Raw genomic sequence first — 22162 nt, 5'->3', positions numbered from 1 at the left:
ATTGCATTGTGGGTAGACATAATAGTAGCAGGTTAATATTGCATTGTGGGTAGACATAATAGTAGCAGGTTGATATTGCATTGTGGGTAGACATAATAGTAGCAGGTTAATATAATATAACTCAACATAAATCAAATGTTGGTGTATCAGACGTCACATTTTATAAATAAATATGCATACTCACAACCAAAATTGAGGTCACTGGATTTTGATTATTGTCACATGACCACATTCTGTCCAATCAACGTGAGGATTGTGCATACGAGATATAATAACAAATTATATTGTTTTATTATTACAGGTCTACAGTGGCTGAAATTAACAGTTATGAAAATCCATGGCCAGTCAGTACCGAAGATTTTGAACAACCCAGGACATCTTTGTAATACTGTCAGTAGTGACAGAATTTCTATTTTTAAATCCATTCCATTATTTTATATCTTAAAATTATATTTGCAAATCAGTCGAAATGATATAAAGTAAGTTTTAAAAATGTAATCTATTTTTAGAGTGGATGTAATATTGACTAATACATGATATGTGGCACATACACATACAAGACTTCCTGTGAGTATCATCATTTTGTGAGGTGAAATATATGCAACTTGTTTTAATATGGCAAACTTCATAATGTGGTAACATAGTGAGGTGAGAATTCAAATTGCAATTACCATATTTGCTCTTACGTAAATAACCAACGAACGTCTATGGTGAAAATAAGTTATATTACTGATCGAGTGTACAATAAATTCAATTGTTGGTTCGTGTGTACTTCTAATGGAGATGTGTTTCCATTAGAGCAAATATTGCAAGTCTTTTTATTTGAAACTGAAACATGAGTATAAATAATGTCATTGGATCTTGTCTGTGTAATGTGTCACATATCAGCCATGTATTAGATTATTCTGTATATATATCGATGGCATTTTCTACAATGATACCTTTATCGTATTTGCTACATTACACTTTTATTGGAGATCTGCTTCTAATAAAGCAAATATAATATATGTATGCAAGTATTATGCTAAATGCTAGTATGAAATAGATCAGTTATGCAATTCGGAAACAACAAATGTATCAGTTATGTAAATCAAAGTTTCCAATAATGAATGATACATTTTTCGCAATACATGTAAATGTGCTGTTCCAGTGTCAATCAAATTTTTTACAAGATTTAATGCAAATTCTGCTACTTTCATCGCTGTTGCAACTATCAGTTTTATGCATTGTTTGAAAAATTGGCATATTTAGATAGTAGCAAATTTTACCAACCAGGCTAGGCTTGCTGCCCCAGTCACTTTTTAATCATTTGAATGCCATACCCACCTTTTTTCCAGATTTTGTCAAAAATTTGACCAGTAGCTCGTGAGAAATAATATGAAAATTAATACAGAAATTAGAGAAAAATACATACAAATGCTGCACCAATTTTTTGTAGAAAGAATTTTGGCATTCTGAAGAATGTATTCAGAACATAATTGAATGTTTTATTGACTTGAATACTTTGTGAATAGTCTATTTATCCACACAGAAGGAGAGTATGATGACAGAAGAAAGTGTAGTCAGACAGAAAAATTAATTGTAATTATTCATGCCATTTAATATTTGTAAATTCAGTTTGTATTTATTGCATGCCTGAAAAATGAAATGAATTGTTTTAAATATCCAGGTAACTTTATTTAGTGTTTTAGTGTATATTGCCGACCATATGGTCTGCTAATAGTACATGCTCTTAAATACATGAATAACCTGTTAATAATTAGCATAAATTAAGATGTGCTTCTGTTAGAGCCTATAAGGACTTTGAAAATAGGTGATTTTCCAGACAAAGTTGCACTTATGAAATTTAAATAATGTGTAATTTTAAGGTCCATACATATCAGGGGATAATTGTATTACAAATTTTTAATATTTCATACTAATGTGAGAATTAACACTTGTTTACTACTAACTTTGCTGACTGAATAGTGGATTAGTCGCATAGCAACAGTGTTAAAATTGTATCTACCCAAAGATCATGCTGTTATATTCTTTTGCACATTTTAAGGTGGAAAAAAAGAGATTGTGAAATGAAATTTTACACGAGTCTTCAAAATAACAGAAATATATAATTTTTTTATCATTCGTAATATATCAGACTGTTTACAAATGAAAACATAATTTGCGACTTTGTCTGAAAAATAAATGCAACCACACATGTGAGTAACATATATTAGTTCAAAATAATTTGTAGAATAAATGACATTGTATTATACATGTATACCAATCATATTCAATGGATTTTGGAATAGTTAAAATTATGATTCCTATAGATTAATTTGTTGAAATTTAATCATAAACGCCTACAGTATACATTTAACATTGAAAATCTGTCCAAATTACATGCATTTTAATTTTCCATGCCATTTTATTGAAGTGGTTGTTTCCTTGTAACAATACAAAGTTTTAAAGTTATATTCCATGCATTAACATTCATTTTTACTTGGAAGAAGTATGATAATTTGATAGCAATAAACATGTCCATAAACGTTTTAATTCCATACTTAGTATGAACTGTACACCTTGATTTTTTTCAAAGATTTCTATCACAACATAATCATATGAAGTAATCAATGCAAAGTAAAATGATAAATCAAATTTATGATGTGGTAGATACTTTCAAAACAGATAATGTTATTAGACTTTCCAAATTAATATTTCTACAAAGAAGACCTGAATCGAAAACTGTTAATTACCGGTAAATGTATCTATTATAATTGACTTAAAGCAGCATTGTCTTAGCTGCATATGTGCACATTCTACTGATCTCAGATTGTTTACTCCGTATGTTCTCTAAACGCTTTCAGCAATTCATTCATACACAAATGCGTCTTGTGATAAAACACAACACACAAAATTGGTGGATATACTGATCACATTATAATAACAAAAACTTTGCACTAAGTATGACCTTTTTGGTTTTGTTAATGTTTTGTACTAAGGGACGACGTCAAAAGATCGATGTCGGATAAAAAACTTATTTCCTTTAGTTTGGGGGTGGGGGGTTTTGACCTCAAAAAGTTTCCATCCTACAAAAACGATTTTATTTTTTAATGTTGTTCGTTTTTGTTCTATCCAATCATGGACAGAAATAACCGAAAAGGGAAAAAATCTGTGCGTCAAATGAGGTGCATTTGTAAAATCTGTTTACACCCACCCGACAACCAACTGCTATGCAATACTACTGTCCGACTATCAATTTGTATTTAATGGTGAATGTAGTCTGACGCCATGACCAATATTTATCAATTAAGTTTCAGTGGGGGGTAGGGGGTTTGGAAAAAAACTAAAGGAATTAAGTTTTTTATCCGACATCGATCTTTTGACGTCGTCCCTAAGCTTGCCTGTATTGTATGTGTGTACCTACGCTTGAAATGTGAACACAATTTATCTGGAACTGTTGTCTGGTGCAAAAATATTTAAATAGCTGCTAGAATTCACCACTCTGTTTAAAATTTGGAGCATAAACGAATATTATAAAGTACAAGGATTGCTGCCGTTGCCCCCCCCCCCCTCGTCGCACGCACGTGTCCGGACAGTCCTGTGCGTTAATCAGTAGGACCGTTCTTTTGAGCACATGTGTAACTATGACAACAGTGTTGCTTTGAAGTAAAAATATTTGCATAATGATTTTTGCAGGCATTAATCAGACCTAATTTATTAATACCTCACAAACATGGTTTAATTTTGGCTCATTTTTATCTCTTGAAAGACAAAATAAATGTTGAGTAAAAATGGTACTGCCTGCAGTATCTGTTCACAAAACAATTCTCCTCATCCCAAATGTTATCACGGCCGACCTGAACATCCCTCTTTTCATGTATAAACAAGTGTTGCATAAGGTGAACCGTCCATTAACTATATCTTACTTTAGTTGACTTTATATAATGTGTAATATATTTTAAATTGTATAAAATTAATTCACTTGTGGCTTTAACCATAATACAACATACTTGTAGACCAGGGATTTGGGAGGTTGGATTTTATGGTTTTATCATTATAAACATATGTATCATTATCTGCAGTTTTTACATTAGAACAAACATGTCTATATCATCAGTTTTCCCCTGATGTGCGTAGTTGCACAAATGACATTGCATTATCTCTATGCATGTAATCAATTTTGAATGATGAATGCTGTGATTAAATTAATTCATTTTCAGTTGCATTGATTTTTTTTGCAGAATCCTTGCATGTACAAATATATTAAGAAATGTTAGATTATTAATTGGTGCTTTATAGGGATAAATTGGTAGAAATATTAATTCTAAATTCTTGTTTTGTCAATTTCCTATAATTTTTTAGATATTTATTTGTGCATCCATTCTCAGTTTGTGTACACTCTCTTTATACAGATTTTGTAAAAATAATAAATGCTTTTTATCAAGAACTTATTGTTAAATTCATTCTCAATACAAGCATGCCGTTTTGTGTCTGCATCAAGTTAAATAAACTGTCCCAGGCCTTCAAAATTAAACAACCACACATGGAGGAGTGGTTTGGACAGCAGAGAGACACAAGCTACATCATGAATAGTAAGCAAATCAGTTGGTTTTTCACCCGCATACACTGTCTAAAAAACTGATTTTTCTGACACTGACATTCTCAATTCAAGTGAAATTGACAACATGGTGACTAGCAAGAATACTTCTACTCGTCCGACTTCATTATCTTCTACTTCTTGGGCAAAGAAACCAGCTCTGAAGAGATACCCTAAGCAAAAGCCTACCTTTTCCTGAATTGTGCGCATGCTCGCAACAGGTGTGCCACGTTAGCTTGTCGCCGCGAACTCTCTGTTCTACAATATTTTCAATGAACTAACTTTATAGCTTGTAACTTAGTGCTTTACCTAACAGTACGCAGAAATGGGGGATCGTCCGCGTCGTGATAAAAAGAAGGGCAAATCTGCTACAAACAACGTCATGCTATTTTCAAGATGTTCATGGTAACAATGACATTCTGCCTGATATACCTGTAACAGGGGATGAACATCAAACCGTGAGTAATCTTTCTCTTGCCAATATGAAGTCCCTAATGAAGTCGTGTTTATGTGAATTGGAGAAAGAAGTTTCTGGCATTACTGCCACTACGTCATCCATTTTAAAGGAACAAAAGACAATTTCAGAACGAGTGGCCGTTGTTGAAAACAGGTGTACAGATTTTGAGAATTCATTACAGTTCACATGCCAGGACGTGGACAACGTAAAAAGTGCTGTCCAAAGTCTTCAGTCACAGGTATCTAGTTTACAGTCAGCTTTGGCGTCAACCACTGAGCGATTAGTAATTACGGAGACGGCATCTATCAATTTGGAGCGGTATACACAGGGATATAATCTTAGATTTGGTGGAATCGCAGAAAACGAAAAAGAAAACTGTGCAACTATTATAACGAACATTTTAACAGAGAAATTTGGAATGTCTAATGTATTAATTGACAACGCCCATTGCGTTCCAATACGTGACAATAGGAAGGAAAAAAGTGTACCACGACATATATTGGTTAAATTTCCCGTACGGCTTCAGCGTAGCGATATCCTTGCTAAGAAACGTTCCTGCTTAGGTGATACAGGAATATTTGTAACTGTAGATCTCTGTAAATCAGATTTGGATGCCAAACGTGCTTTGAAGGATGTTATGAACTCTGCTTATAAGAATGGTAAAAAAGTACGTTTCACAAATGGTAAACTATTTATCGATGGTCAGTTACATAATAGTCTGAGTAATATATAGTAATGTAGATTATTGTGTAATGTAACGACATAACATTTATCAGGCCCATTACTGCATTTTATGTCGTCGTGCTACAAGAGAGTCCTTATATAAGTTCAAACTTATTTGTTTTGGTATTTAGAATGAATATACTATACTGCCAAAAGTTTCAACCACCATTTTAAGTGGAAATAATTAAAATAACCAAAATGAGTCAATTGTATGTGTGGGATCTCCTGCACTGTTTTCAAATAATGTGATACATGTCTACCAAGCTTTGTCTTTATGGTCATCTACATGTGGCTCAAATTATATAAAATAGTTGTTATCGCTTTTGCTTCTTTTTTTTGAGTCGGTGGATGGTAACGCTAGTCGATTCATTTTTTTATTGTTAATACTAGTATAATGCATTTAAAAAATACACATTCTAGAAATCAAATTTGGTCAACAGTGTATCAGAGCGTACAATTCCAAAAATTGATTGTATCTATTAGATTTGTCACTTTTATTCTCTTGAATACCAAACTATATTTTTTTTCTACTAAAAGGCCTATACCTACCTCTAAATAGCTATATATAACAATCAATTTAGAACAGAGAGCTTGCCATGCCGAGCATCTCTCGAGTTTTTTATTTTCTCCTGGCATTTTGCCCTTTTTTGGTATACAATGTCATGGCTTTTTGCCTCTTTGTTTTTTTGCCCTTTTGTGTTTTTGGGCACTTGTGTGTTTTTTGTGGACATCGTTGTAGATGGCTGCTGTTTTTTGACGTTGTTTTTCTTGTTATTTGGAGACTAAAGCCATTACCTGTAATTCACCCGATTGATACTAGATGCATTTATGTAGACACAATTAACTATAATTCCAGTAATGTTGAGTCAATTTAATATAATTTCCTTAAATGTAAGGGGTTTAGGGAACCAAAAGAAAAGAAAGTCTGTTTTTAACTGGCTAAAAAATATCAAATCTCAGATCATTTTTCTTCAGGAAACGCACACAGTCGAGAAAGACGAGCAGGTTTGGACAGATCAATTATCTGGTCATTGCATATTTTCTCACGGAAATTCATTGAGTAGAGGCACGGCCATCATCTTTCGTAATTTACAGGATTATACAAGACATTCAGTCACAACAGATTCCATGGGAAGAGTCATTATTATCGCAGTGGATATTATGGGTAAGCCCGACACTCTTATTAATTCATATGCACCTAACAATGAAACCGATCATGGTCTTTTTTTGGAATCCATTATTTCGTTACTTAATTCTATTACTATTCAACCAGAGAGTGAATTTGTTTGGGGAGGGGACTATAATTTTACACCAGATATTCTTCAAGATAGAATGGGCGGTAACCCGACACTTTGGCGTAATTCACTTTCAAAATTTGAGGATATATGCTCCGAACTTGATTTGATCGACATCTGGCGGCTGCGTAATCCCAGCACTAAGCGTTTTACTTGGCGGCGCCTAAGACCTAGGTTTATACAGAGCCGTTTAGATTATCTTTTAGTTAGTAGCTCGATTCAATTAGCAGTGAGTGTCGCAGACATTGTCCCCTGTGTGCTTTCGGACCATTCTGCTATAACTTTAACCATTGGTGATAACCGTTGTAGACTTGGAACATCATATTGGAAATTCAATAATAGCTTTTTAGAAGATACAAGTTTTATTAATCTAATTCAGGATAAATTTTTAACGTGGGTTGACGAGTTTGGACAAAATAACAGTATACTCTTGTGGGAATTTCTTAAATACAAAATCAAAAACTGTACAATGAAGTATAGCAAGTCAAAAGCAGTTGCCAGGAAAGATAAAATAAACTATCGGAATTAGATAAATTGATGTCAACCCGTCCAACTATTAATATTCAAAATGAGCTCGAAAACGCACAAAACAATTACAGGGGGAATATGCGTACATTACAAATGGAGCAATAATCCGTTCTCGTACAAGCTGGTACGAACAGGGTGAAAAAAATACAAAATTTTTCTTGGGTCTTAAGCGCCATAATGCAAAAAAATCACACATTTCTATGCTGATTGACAGTAACAACAGATCTCTACATAATGCAAATGATGTTCAAGCAGAAATTAAACATTTTTACTTTAATTTATACCGCAGTAGGCGGATAAATCAATTAAATATGGACAATATATTTACAACCCACTCCAAATTAAATTCCATGGAAAGAGATTCGTGTGAAGGCCCTATCACAATGAATGAGGCGTTTGAAGCGCTAAAGTGTTTACCAAGCAATAAAGCCCCAGGTAATGATGGATTAAGTCCAGAATTTTACAGCACATTGTGGCCTCTAATTGGAGAAATTGTCGTAAATTCCCTAAATGCTGCATATATGCATGGTAAACAGGGGGTTATCACACTTATCGAAAAAAAGGGGAGACCAATAACCTTACTTAATACCGAATACAAAATTGCATCAAAATGCATTGCACGAAGACTTGATAAAATTCTTCCGAAAATTGTTAATGAAACGCAGTCAGCCTTTATTATTAGGGTAGATCAATTGGGGACTGTGTACGCCTTATTGAATCAATTATGCATTACACCAAAGATACTAATCAACTAGGAATACTTATATCCATTGATTTTCAAAAGGCATTTGATAGCTTGGAATGGGATTTTATTTTCCACTCCCTTAACAGTTTTAATTTTGGCCCTTCCCTTATTAACTGGATCAAATTATTTTACAATAACCCCTCCAGCTGTGTGATGAACCGAGGTCTAAGCACTGGCTATTTTGCTATAAGAAGGAGAGTTAGACAGAGTGACTCGGTTTCACCCGCCCTCTTTATTTTATAACTTGAATTAGTTTTGAATTCACTGTGATGTGATGACTCTATTCATGGAATTCATATTCAGGGCAAGGGGGTTAAGTATTCTGCATTTGCTGACGATCTAACCTGCTTTCTCTCAGACAAACTTTCCTGCATTAATTTGTTCTCCCTCAACATGTTTCAGACATATTCAGGGTTACACGTAAATTATGACAAAACAGAGGCAATGTGGCTTGGGTCTCGTACGGATAAACCATTTGGGGTTCTCTGGCCATAAACTCCAATCAAAATTGTTGGTATATATTTTTCTTACAGGTACGAGAAAAAATAAATAATAAACTTCATAAATTTATTTGGAAAGGCCCAGACAGAATTGCACGTAACACTTTGATTGGGGATGTTGGCCAGGGAGGTCTAAATATGCTGGACATTTTTGCTCTTTATCACGCTTTCAGAGTTAAATGGGTCCAGCACTTTCTTAATCCAAAAATTAATCATCCCTGGAAACTTTTTTTTATCACACTATCTGCTTCCCCTTGGTGGTTCCTTAATTTTTAGATGTAATTATAAAATTGAGCTATTACCTGTTACTCCTACCCCCTTTCTATCACAGTCTATTGTGCAATTGGAGGAAATTACAATGCCAGCAACCAGTTCAAACAGTTGCTAACAATATAATTTGGAATAACGCCAACATTCTCAATGAATGTTATCAATTGTTATGAATTGTTATCTAGATTTCATTTTAAAGGGCATTGTCCATATCTCGGACCTTTATATTTCAAATGGAAAAATAAAAAATTGGACACAACTACAAGAAATTGGATTTACTCCTAGACAATATCTTCTTTGGCACGGCATAATTTCCGCTATATCACCAGAATGGAGAGGCTGTACTCCCTTTTTCGTTAGACCAGAATTGCCTATTGGTTTGTACATTAACAACATATTTTGTCCATTGAATATGGCAACATGTAAATTAATACGGAATGCTCTTTCATCTCTTTATTTTATTCCACCAAAATGTAAAACTTATTTTCAGCAGTTGTTTCAATTAAATGAAATTAAGTGGGAAATTATTTTCAAGTTACCATTTAGAGTTACCATTGAAACAAAACTCCAAGAATTCCAGTTGAAACTAAATCATAATGTTTTATTTACGAATACTATGCTTCACCGTATGAGAACTCCTCTCGTCACCTCTAGCCTTTGTTCATTTTGTCATAATAGCGATGAAACTCTAACACATTTATTCGTTACATGCAACTATCCTTTGGACATCAATATGTAATAGATGGGGTGAATTTATAAATACCCCAGACACTTTCACAGATATTCAAATTTTGCTGGGCAATGATCAGTTCTCAAGTTTATTGAACCATATCATTATTATAACTAAACAAATTATTTATTCCTGTAAATTAAATGGCACTTCACCTTCATTTCGTCTGGTAGAAAAAAAGTTATGGAAACAAAAGAAATGGAATATTGTATATGTAGTAAAAATAGCACTATCGAATTGTTTCAGGTGAAGTGGGGAAACTTTACCTAATGTTGGTTTGTGCATCTTACAATCCAAAATTTGTTAATACAATTGGAGTTACTTAGTAATCTGTTTGTTTTTTTGTTTTGTTTTACTTTTTTGTTTTGTTTATTACTGTATTTATTAAAGTCCTGTAATTTTTTGTTTATGGGTAATAAAAAATATTTATCAAAAAAAAAAAAAAAAAAGTCTACCTTTTGAAAGTGGCAGTTTTGTTGACAATCAACTTTTACTCATGTCACATCAGCAAGAGATTCTGCAATCACAATTTACCATGTGGTTTGTGCATCAATTGGAACGATACGTGATGATTTTCATCACTGTGAGGCTGACACTTCAAGCTTGAAAGCCATCCAGGATTTTGTATTGCCTTTGAATCCCTGATATGCTGAATGAAGTAAAAAATTTGTTAAGAAACATCATTGTAAGGCCAACTCATCTCAGTCTATCCCCATTGCTATAGCTGAGTCACCACCTCCTGGCCCCCACTCCTTGAATATATTGAATATTTAGATGTGTATCAACATTTATTACTGAGTACAGAACACAACAAATTAAGTACATGATCATGAAAAAAAGATGAAATTATAGATTTATAACAGCTGCATTTGATTCTTCTTCTTTCTTGGGAGCAAGACCTTGTGAATAACGAGTCCATTTATCACTGCCAACTCTGAAATAAAGTGTGAACATCTGTTTGATATGAGAATAAAACACGATTTATCAAATATATCATGTAAATTCCATGTGATATGTCAATACTTTGTGGTGTTCTTGCAACATCATATCACATCAAGTTACACATGAATTTATAAGATGAGGATGTATGTAAGTGGAGATGAAAATCAGGGGTAAATTGCGTCCAGTATATGAAAACAGCAGTAGTATACATTGTAGATACCTACGGTAGTAGAAAAAACAGACAAGGGATGGCAACTTCACACAAAGTTTGGCTGGTAATTGTAGAAATGTGAAAATCGTTAGCCATGATTTTAAATGCCAGAAATTGATATTGAGTATAAACAGACAGTTCACAGAGTGTTCAAAATTGAGTCATCATGTCATACAATTCAAAGGAATTTCAACGATATTAAAGCTTACAGACAAAAATGTTTGTTTGTTGAACACTGTGAAGTGTGGCTATAGGAACAATGTTTTACTGTGTCAAATATTCAAGACTGGCTTGAGGAATCATCATGGAATCATGTCTACGATGTTTGACACAGTCGATATGTTGTCCTGTGCTTCTTGGTATCAAAGTTACACATTATTTGTTGAGTTATATTCTATAAATGATAAGTTCATGGAATGTGTCATTCTTGTACTTACTTATTAGCCATTGCATTTTCCATACAAGCAGACGTTTTTTCTGTTGATACCCACATTGTTAAAAGCACCTCTTCATCATCACACATCTGACATTGACCAGTCCAACTTTTTGTCTCATCGCCATGGTTATGTATGACACTGAATCCAAATGTTGGGAAATTGGTTGTAGTATCACAATAACCAACAACTAAGATAGCATCTAATGAATGTGAATAATAGGATGTAAGTTTTAAAGTCAGAACTAAAATAAAATAGTATTTCATCATAAAAACTGAAAGATACATACTTTGAATTTCGATATAATGTTAAATTGTAGAGATGAGATGTATATTTTAGTTTATGTTTTGTTTCTGTCAAGTTATCAGCATTGTATCTTTATTATTCATTAATGCTAAGAAACAACACTATATAGAGACCAAGTCTTGGCTGAGGGCAGAAGAGGTGTGAGCCAGAGTCAAGCGTCATCACCAAAACCTGCTCCGGGTTGCGAGTCTCAGATTTGGTTCACATCACGGAGAGATTAGCATGGTACTTGATAGAGGCCAGTCACCGCAGGGAACACCACCCGACCGTCGCTATTTGTTTATAAGGGCTAGCATTTGCAGGGAATACAGTGGCACCTATGTTGAGTATTTGCATTCATTTTGAATGATAATAGTAATTTCAAAGTAAACTCTGACAGATGAGTTTACATGTAGTATATTTGTTTTATTGGAGAATGAAGATGTGTGAAGTTGTGTGAATAAGTAAAGAATGTAGATGTGGATTATTTTGCATGCTAGACACTTTTGTGTAGTCACACCCAATCTAGAACAGCTCATCTGAATACCAAGCTGAATGCATTGTTCAAGAATCTACATGACAAAAAGATCTGTCATGTGAATATTTTAATTTTGTGCCACAATTGTTTATAAATCAGATGCTCACATATTATATATTAATAAAATAAACCTTCCTAGTTCTAATACAGGGTCTATAGCACCAAGAGCCAAATTATTTTCAAGGCTTTTCCAGACATTTTGACCCACAATTCAGGCCAACACCATCACCAAAGCTCATCAAAGTTCTGAGGATATGGTAGTTCCCTGGAGCAAATTAATTAATTAATAACTATGAAGAAATTTAAAGACTTTTCACAGATTTTTTTATTTTTCCTGTAATTCAAAGACAACTCAAAGACTTTCCAGACCTCAAAAAATCAAAAGACTTTCAAAGGATTTTCCCAATGCTATGGACCCTGTACTGTAATACATAAACAAGCAGCCCGTCGGCTGAGATAGCTCCGCTGTTAGCAATGCATATGGCAATTAAAGAACAGAAGATATCATTAGAAAATGAACAAATCTGAGAGAGGTCCACATGTAGTACCTATATGTATAATATATCAAAGCAATTGGACTTGAGGTTTTTAACAAGATGTCGAAAATATCACTTTTTACCAAAAATGACAAAAATATTCACCAAAATTAGAAAATTCATTACAAAATGAACAAATCTGAGAGAGGTCCACATGTTGTACCTATATAATATCAAAGTAATTATACTTGCGGTTTTTAACGAGAAGTCAAAAATATTCACCAAAATTAGAGAATTGAAGATATGATCATGAAATGAACAAATCTGAGAGAGGTCTACCCAAGGTACATATACACTAAGTATCAAAGCATTCAGGCTTGTAGTTTTCAAGAAGAAGTCGAAAAAGTAAAACATTGACACGGACAATCACTCATATGATAAGCTCCGCTCGACAAAGTCAACAGCTAAAAAGTTGTAAGAAATGAAAAATATTTAAGCTGTATTGCAAGAATAATTATACTACTTACCTGAAGTGTAGCCAAGAATGTATCGTTCATAGGCTGTATGATACTTTCCAAGTAACATTCCATTACTGGTTTTTTCAAGTACTAGTTCAGTATCAAGTTGATTGTACCATGTGCCTTCAATATCACAATACGTACCTGTAAAGAACACACAATGTAATTAGAATAGAGGAAATAAACCTGTATACACACAGCATATTTTAGAGCCATTATTATAAAAATATCGATATATACCGTAGATAATAAACTTACTTGTTTCACAGTTGATACCAGTCCAGCCATTCATACAGGTACAAGTATAATGTCCATTTTCATTGTTACAAGTTGCTCCATTCAAACACGGTAGACTACTGCATTCATTTATATCTAAAACCAAACAAAACTATATTAAGTATATTCACATCATATCTCAAGATTCAATCTTATTCTCACATAAGGCTACCAACACAATGTATAGTTAACACATTAGCTAGATGCTGTATATATAACCACTTTCGATCACTTTTAGTTGCACACCAATTCACATCTGCAATAACTATTTGCTAAAAGACAGTTTTACAACATGTGACTTTGATAAAGTTTAATACTTACCAATTTCACACAAAGTACCAATAAAACCTTCTATACATGTACAAGTATGCAAGCCAATCCCAGTGTGAATACATGAACCATTATTAGCACAAGGCATATCATTGCATGGATTAATCCCTAGGTGGAAAACATAAATTAGTCTGCTCAGTTATTATAACTTCTTAACAGCAAGAATACAAAGTATGCATGAAGACAGCTCCGTGATTAACCATCATGTAATAGAGGTCTATGCCCAATGAAAAGCATTTTAAGAGATTCATGTCTGCAGTATGCAATCAGTTAACAGGATTGTATTTCTGTCATCCAATACATTGATGGTGCTTCCAATGTAGACATGACGTTATATATGGAATTCCCACCATAACACTATACAAACATGTCTGTTTGCTGGAATAGGATTTTACAAATGACGTACTGAATTTTAAAGTTATTACTGTCGGATGTATAATAACAACAAATGAACAACATAAACACAGTACGTGGAATTGTTTTTTTGTACCACTTTTCATTGTTGATTTACACAGAGCTGTACAAGAATTATTAAACAGTTCCCCAAGTTCAAGTTTAACGATATATTCAGACATAAAATTGCATACTTACTGATATCACAGATATCTCCTGTCCAACCAGGTGTGCACAAACATGTGTACATATTCACCCCATCAATACACCTTCCAGAATTCTCACAAACATTTTTACTGCAATCATCAATGTCTGTCAAAAAACAACAAGCGATGCATAGCACAGTCCCAGTTAGTTATCAAATTTAAGATATATAGTTTTGTTTATAGTAATATAGCTGGAATATCAGCCATTTTGAATACATGTATATATATATAACATGATGTATAACGAATATATAAAATTTGAATATAATCAGTCAAAGCATTTAAGAGATATGGCTCTAGAAGCCCATTCATTAAAACAAAATGGCTGCCAGACAGCCATTTTGAATTCGATCTGAAAAATAAATGATGTGCATCAGGAACCTGTAATGTCTAATATATGTACCAAGTTTGAACAAAATCCATCCAGAAATGCTTGATATTTGATTTTTTTCTAGCACAAAAATGGCCACCATTTGGCCATTTTGAATAGGATTGTCAAACCAATATATCTATGACATGATGTATAATGAATATTTAAAATTTGAACATAGTCAGTGAAAGCAAGTCAGAGATATGGCACGAGAACCACATTCATTAAAACAAAATGGCCGCCAGTCGGCCATTTTGAATCTTATCAGAAAAACAAAATTATTTGCATCAAGGTTCCATAATGTCTAATGTATATACCAAGTTTGAACAAAGTCCATCTGTAAACAGCCGAGAAATGCTCGATTTTTAGGATTTTTTAGCACAAAAATGGCCACCATTCGGCCATCATAAATCAGATCATAAAACAAAATGATGTGCATCAAGGTCCTATAATGTCTAATGTATATACCAAGTTTGAACAAAATCTATCTGTAAACAGCCGAGAAATGCTTGATTTTGATGATTTTTAGCACAAAAATGGTCGCCATTCGGCCATCTTGAATCAGATCGTGAAACAAATTGACGTGCATATGTATAATATCATGTATGATGTATGTGTGAAGTTTGATTGTGATTGGTCCAGGCATTTCTAAGATACAGGTCCAGACGCACACACAGACGCACACACGCACGCACACACATACACACACGCACACACGAAGGTTAAAACACAAGTCCCCGTTTTCGGACTGCGACCGAACAGGGACTAAAAATGATCAAAATCATCACTGTGTTGCAAGAAGAAACACTTTAAAAAGAAAGAATTTTCAAAACCAAACTGCAATTAAAGACTGAAAAACAACATTTTGCATCAATTTTCTCATATTGCTCTATTAGTAATGTATGCACTTCTGTACATTACAGTTTGTATGGTCAAAATAATGAATGTTTTAATGTACAAAATGAATTGGATTTATGGTTTATACACTTCCAATGTATTGAATATGGCATGTACTTTCAAAAATGTCATTCCATGCAAAGAATAAAAAGAATTTTGAAGTCATTGCACAAAAGTATATATTTGAATGGTAAGATATTCAATTTGTGGTTTCTATGGTGAAATATTTCATCCTAAAAGAACTAAACACAGTGATATTTCATAGAGAACATTACAAATGTGAATCATATTCACTACTAACAGTAATGTACCAGCATATAGTAGGGTCTATGATACAATACAACCACAGACAATATGGTGTGACAAACATAACACAGCCACAGACAAAATGGTGTAACAAACATAATACCACTCTAGTCAATTCACATACACATAATATTATTTTAATATTTACCGATTTCACAACTTTTTCCAGTGTATCCCAGAGGGCATATACAAATAAATCCACTGAAAATATCTGTACAATTTCCACCATTAATGCACGGATCACTTGCACATTCAGCAGTTTCTATGGTTACAAGAAGAAAAAAATCATGTTATAGTGGATTTGATACAAATGAATTATCACTCCATCGCAAGCTCAAATTTAAGTTCAAATATTTCTATATTTATGATAATTGAATAATTAATACCTGTGTGACAATTGACGCCATGGAAACCAGGGATACATTCACATTATCAATACACTGACCACCATTCTGACATGGACTGCTATCACATTCATTGATGTCTACATAGAAATAATTATATAATATTATGTATGGATATAAATAATATTACATCTCAGTAATAAATATTGCTAGACACACTAGATGATTCCGTCCAGTACCTGTTTCACAAAAGTCTCCTTCGAATCCATCTAGACAGTCACACGTGAACCCATTAATATCATCGATGCATTGACCGTTATTCTGGCACGCAGTTGAAGCACATTCATTAATATCTGAAATTTACAAATTAACAAACAAAAAATAAATATATAACCTTGTATTTTATATGTTTACTTAAATTATTAATATTATAAATAATAAAGTTATATAGGACATAAATTCAATTGCTAGGTGAAAGAAGTTTATAACTTAATTTCAGGTTTTGAAAAAATGCCTGCCATCTTGGTTATACTGCATATCTGGAATTTACATTGTTGCAAATTTACGTTGTACGTAGATATAGATTTTGTATAATAAGAAGAGGTTGTTGCAAGAAGAACGCAAAGTATGCATCAATGCAGTACAAAGGGAATACCGACTGATGTGTAAATACGGGTAATAGTTCAATAATAATATCGTAACAGGCAAATATTTCAGGTATCTTTTTACATTGTACTGTTCAGTTAGAACGTTATTCTTCTGCTGTTTAGCCTGACGCCTGTCATGGTAATACTCAAATATATAAAAGTTAATAAATGTATTTACCACTTGGATATATCACGATGATGTTCGGTGAGAAATGACTTACCGGTTTCACACAGATTGCCGACAAAACCAGGAGCACACACACATACATATCTACCAATTTGATCCACACATGTAGCACCATTCAAACACGGACTTGATGAACACTCTTCTACATCTGTTTATTATAATAAAAAAATACAAGTGTAAGATGACATGCAAGGCAGATATCAGATGATAAAAGCCAGTGAAATATTTAGGATCAATTGTGTTTTTATAAAGTCAATCTCCCAAGTACAACATAGAATTTGAATAAACCTTAGAGGTAAATAAATGCATTTTTCAAGCAAATTTGTTGTCAAACTATACAAAAGAAAAGAGTATAAAAGTACAGTATTAAAGTGAAATACCATGTCCATATAAAGCTACACGATGTAAAGCTGTAGTGTCAGCGAAAATTTGAAAGCTCATTTAATTTTAATTGACCTAAAATGAATGTTATGGCATTCACAAGTAAGTAAAGCGTTCATAACTCTGAAGCCCTCAGAGTTTACTGTGAGAGGGGTTTTTCAGGTGATTTAACTCAGAACTGAGAATCCAATGAGAATTTTTTGTTGACTTGATGACTGTACATTAACATGCTGAAACTCACCTGCTAGGTGATGTTGACAAGAAATTTCTGATGTGGATATCCTGTGAATACAGAATAAATTATTGAATTTATTTATACATTTTATTTGAAATAGTAAAGATTTGAAAACAAATTTTAAGAACAATACAACATTAGATACTGTGAAAAGATTAATTATTCACTGGGTTATAATTTTGCTTATTTCGCTGACTGGAAAATGCGCTAAATTAAAACCCAATGAATATGTAAAATTTAGCATAGAACACATTAACTAAATGATAAAGCCGTGAATTTAAAACCCACTGAATATGCCTGAAAGGCTAAATCAGCGAAATTTAAACCCAGTGAAAATTAGTAATTTTACAGTATACATATGTGCTGATAAATTATTATCGATGTTAACTTACCAGTCTCACAGTTATTTCCTACGAATCCAATCATACACTGACATATATAGCTATCAATAGCGTCATGACACGTTCCTCCGTGGATACAAGGTGAACTCAAACATTCATTAGTATCTAAAAAACAAGTTAATGAAACCCGTTAAAATTAGATCAACATGAACATAAAATAACTTTTTTTCGCTGTAAAATTAGTAAATTAGAATCCAGTGAAAACAATGAAATATTAAAATTAATGTCAATGACATATCACATATCATTTCTCAAGTACCCATGTAATCAATATCTCCGAATAATAAAAACAATGCTTCAAAATGTTGTTAAATTACTATACATCGGTAACACATAGTTCCTTGACTTAATATACAAATAACAGTTTATTTGTTAAACTGCAATTACAGGAATGCGTACACACATAGCTAAGCCAATGGTGACCAGATTAAAGAGATATTACACTCACTGTTTTCACAATTCTTTCCTTCATAACCATCAACACAAACACAAATATAATTGTTGACTTCATCTTTACATTCTCCACCATTCTGACAGGGAAAGCTGGAGCATTCATTAATATCTGTAATAAAATGATATTTTCATATCAGGTATTTTTATCATCATTTTTGTTTTGGGAAACCAAATTTAAAGACTGTCATATCTTCTTGTAATGGTTCTCCTCAGCATAACACTGAGGGTGCTCTTTCTAAGTATGATATCGTATCAAGGATTGTCATTGCTAGTTGCAGGTTTTTTGCAACACTAGTCGTAAAAATTACAGTTCATTAGAATAATTATATCCATTTTAAACTCACATATTCTTATTCCTACAGCCAAACAACAATGTTTTGCCCAATAATGACATCGTATTTTGACACTGCGCCCTCAGTGTTGAGTTGGCAAGATATGCTCAATCAGGACATAATTTGACACAGCACCCTCAGTGTCCAATGGTGAAAAACTTTAAATTTACACTATATATGTGTAAAATTTAATTTTAAAGTATGGTTATCAGCAGTATGTTGTTATGGTAACCTTGGTGTCTACTTACCAGTCTCACAATGTATCCCAGAATATCCAGCAACACAAACACATGTATAACCATTGACCTTGTCTGTACACTCTACACTGTTCTGACATGGTGAGCCTAAGCATTCGTTAATATCTTAAAAATAATTTAGAATACAGTATAAGAACTTAAAAGTTAATTCCAATGGATTTAGACAATTCTAATACTGTAAAACAAACTGAAATATCATTTTAGCAAATTTTAACAGCATTCTAATTTAATGTCAACTCATTGTGAGAATATCCTTTATTTTAAATTAGCAACATCTTGAATTAGAGAAATTACAGATTAGCTAAATTAGCTGAATGTTAGCTAGATAGACAAGTTTCACAGTACTTATATATATAATTGAAATTTGCTCTATTAGAAGTGCATGTAAACCAAAAATTACAATAGAAGTTATGGTTGAATTATGAAAATATGACTCATTAAGACCATAGTATGTGCTACTAATGGAGCATAAATGGTAAGTAGAAACTAAATAGAAATTGTAAATTAAAGTAAATCTGATAAATTTGATTAATGCAGAATTTGTTATTATTTGGTAGGATGTTTAATTGACAAGTTCTGTCTATGTTTAGTACTTTCATCACAATTCTGTGTAATTTGAGACTCACCATTTTCACATAGGTCACCATTAAATCCAGGTTCACATATGCAAGCAAATCCATCTATACTATCATGACAGATACCGGCATTCTGACACGGTGACGAAGAACACTCATCTATGTCTAATAAGATAATAATATACAGGATAAACATGTTAAATGTATACTAGTATTCCACAAACTGAATTGTAATACGATTTACAACCAAGGACAGATTAGTGTGTATATTGCAAGTAAATTGCAATCTAAATGTTTGTGGACACAAGCTACAAATGTAATCGTTGTGTGTTATTTACTGCCACATCTCATTTCTGTTGCAATGCTTTTTAATTTCACATTCTCCATAAGTATACAGTGCATTGTGTCAACCACATGCACAAATTAGAATCAAACACAACATGAAAGACTCCACATGACAATTAAGTGTTGAATTTAATACAAAAACAGTCACGCTATTCCCATCTGAAATTTCACAAGAGACAGATGTTTATAAATTTTGTACTGCTAGAAATTAAGGATATACTTGTTATAAATCATTGGTCACTGTGAATTAAACCAAATGTTTTTCATATGTTATGAATATTTCATAAATTTTCAAAAGTAATCTGGATGCATACAGAATAATATGTTTGGTACAAAACAGAAGCTGATATAGTAATGTCTCTTAATGGCCACAAATGAGTACACATAGGCTATGAGATGAGAATTTTAACTGCAAATGGTAGCATTACAAGAACCTCAAACTTATCTTTTTAAGTAATACATTGTGACAATGAAACCAGCAAGTGATGTTAACTTACTTGTTTGACAGTTGGTACCAGTAAAACCAGGAACACAGGAACACACAAATGCATTCACTTCATCTAAGCATTCTGCACCATTCAAACACGGAGAACTTGAACACTCATTTACATCTAGTGAAATTATCAAAACATTACAGGTTTGAAACAAAAATAAGTTCTCTATTACAATATTACTACAATACAATAATATTACTCTGATTTATTTCAGGCCCTAATAAAAAAGGTTTTGCTTATGGTCATCACACGCTTGAGTTTGAAACTTTGTTTGCAATTGTGTATAATGGTAAAGTGTATCACATATGGTAAAATGAGGAAATGTTTGTTTTCTGTTTCCGAGGATCCAAATAAACTTTCAATGCATATACCATACCTGAAAGCATTATTTAATAAATGTTGAACATGTATCTTGTTGTAGTGGTATAGAATAATCTTAATACAAAAAAGATAATTCAACTGCATTATTTTTCAATTTTTCCTAGGACAAGAAACAAAAGTTTTTAACAAATTATTCATGTTTATTCATTCTTCTAATAGAGTAAATACGGTAAGAATTTCATTCAAGGTGTAACATCTATAAGCCTAGTCTATTACTGTATTTAATTATACTAGTAATTTAATTTAATTTAATTTAATTTAATTTAATTTAATTTAATTTAATTTAATTTAACTTAATTTAATTTGATTTGATTTGATTTGATTTGATTTGGGGGATAAATTTTAAAATACAACATGTAACTGATAGATCTTAACCCTTGTTCCATGTACGAGAACTGATGTATGTAATTAATGAAAATAGAGCACATAAATTTATTTACCAACAATAGTCAGAACTGTACCACTAACAAGTATATATTACCAGTATACCTACCTACTTCACAGTTGGTTCCAATGAAACCTGGTCCACACATACAGATATATCCATTTACATTATCCAGACACCAAGCTCCGTTTAAACATGGGTTACTATCACACTCATCAAAATCTGTAATGTATTATAAGAGTAGTAATTATATATATAAATATATAGTATCTAGCAAACAGACAGCCAGGCGATGCATATATTCATGATACTCCTGAACCATTAACCATACAGCTATGAATATAGCATATGAATGCCACTTAAAACCATGCAGGATCCCCAAATACTAATTGTTGAATAAATCACCAACAATTTTCTGTCTAAATATACTCATTAGAAATTCTCATCAGATTCTAGTGACAGGAAACAAAAAATATTTTTGCTAAGCAGTTTTTTTTTTGTGATCAAAATCTAGTAAGAATCTGTTTTTTCTTGCTAGAATCTTCGCGATAGTATTTAAGCAAAATAATAATTACAGCAAGTCTCAGAAGTATTGGGGCAGCCAATTTGCAAACTTGCTAGCGACTTGGCTATGTTTTGACTAAACGGTTGGCTTTCCAAGCTGGCGCCGGCTTGTGATCGCGTCCACTCTTGGCGAGTCTATATTGCATTAGGGGACATAGAATGTTTTTACGCA

The 22162-nt window shown here is 32.8% G+C and overlaps 2 protein-coding genes across 2 annotated transcripts in view; one reads left to right on the top strand and one right to left on the bottom strand.

Moving 5' to 3' along the window:
- Positions 1 to 4429, top strand: part of LOC100366669 (uncharacterized) — a 67466-nt gene extending 63037 nt beyond the window's left edge. Inside the window, exon 53 of the mRNA XM_085502658.1 lies at positions 302 to 4429. Coding sequence (XP_085358784.1) covers positions 302 to 386 — 85 coding nt within the window. The 3' untranslated portion in view covers positions 387 to 4429. The remainder of the gene's footprint in view (positions 1 to 301) is intronic.
- Positions 4430 to 10596: 6167 nt separating this feature from the next.
- The window catches only part of LOC100366973 (uncharacterized), a 64065-nt gene continuing 52499 nt past the window's right edge, over positions 10597 to 22162 (bottom strand). Inside the window, 17 exon segments of the mRNA XM_085502656.1 lie at positions 10597 to 10761; positions 11418 to 11616; positions 13241 to 13375; positions 13490 to 13603; positions 13829 to 13945; positions 14429 to 14542; positions 16158 to 16271; positions 16396 to 16440; positions 16443 to 16493; positions 16593 to 16706; positions 17222 to 17335; positions 18196 to 18309; positions 18653 to 18766; positions 19238 to 19351; positions 19873 to 19986; positions 20664 to 20777; positions 21535 to 21648. Of these exon segments, the coding sequence (XP_085358782.1) occupies positions 10674 to 10761; positions 11418 to 11616; positions 13241 to 13375; positions 13490 to 13603; positions 13829 to 13945; positions 14429 to 14542; positions 16158 to 16271; positions 16396 to 16440; positions 16443 to 16493; positions 16593 to 16706; positions 17222 to 17335; positions 18196 to 18309; positions 18653 to 18766; positions 19238 to 19351; positions 19873 to 19986; positions 20664 to 20777; positions 21535 to 21648 (1889 nt within the window). The 3' untranslated portion in view covers positions 10597 to 10673.

The sequence above is a fragment of the Saccoglossus kowalevskii genome, chromosome 8, assembly GCF_978046115.1.
Source record: "Saccoglossus kowalevskii chromosome 8, keSacKowa6.1, whole genome shotgun sequence".
In the NCBI taxonomy this organism is placed as follows: domain Eukaryota; kingdom Metazoa; phylum Hemichordata; class Enteropneusta; family Harrimaniidae; genus Saccoglossus; species Saccoglossus kowalevskii.
Note: the sequence above shows the minus strand (reverse complement) of the source record. Positions and strands in the feature narration are given on the sequence as shown.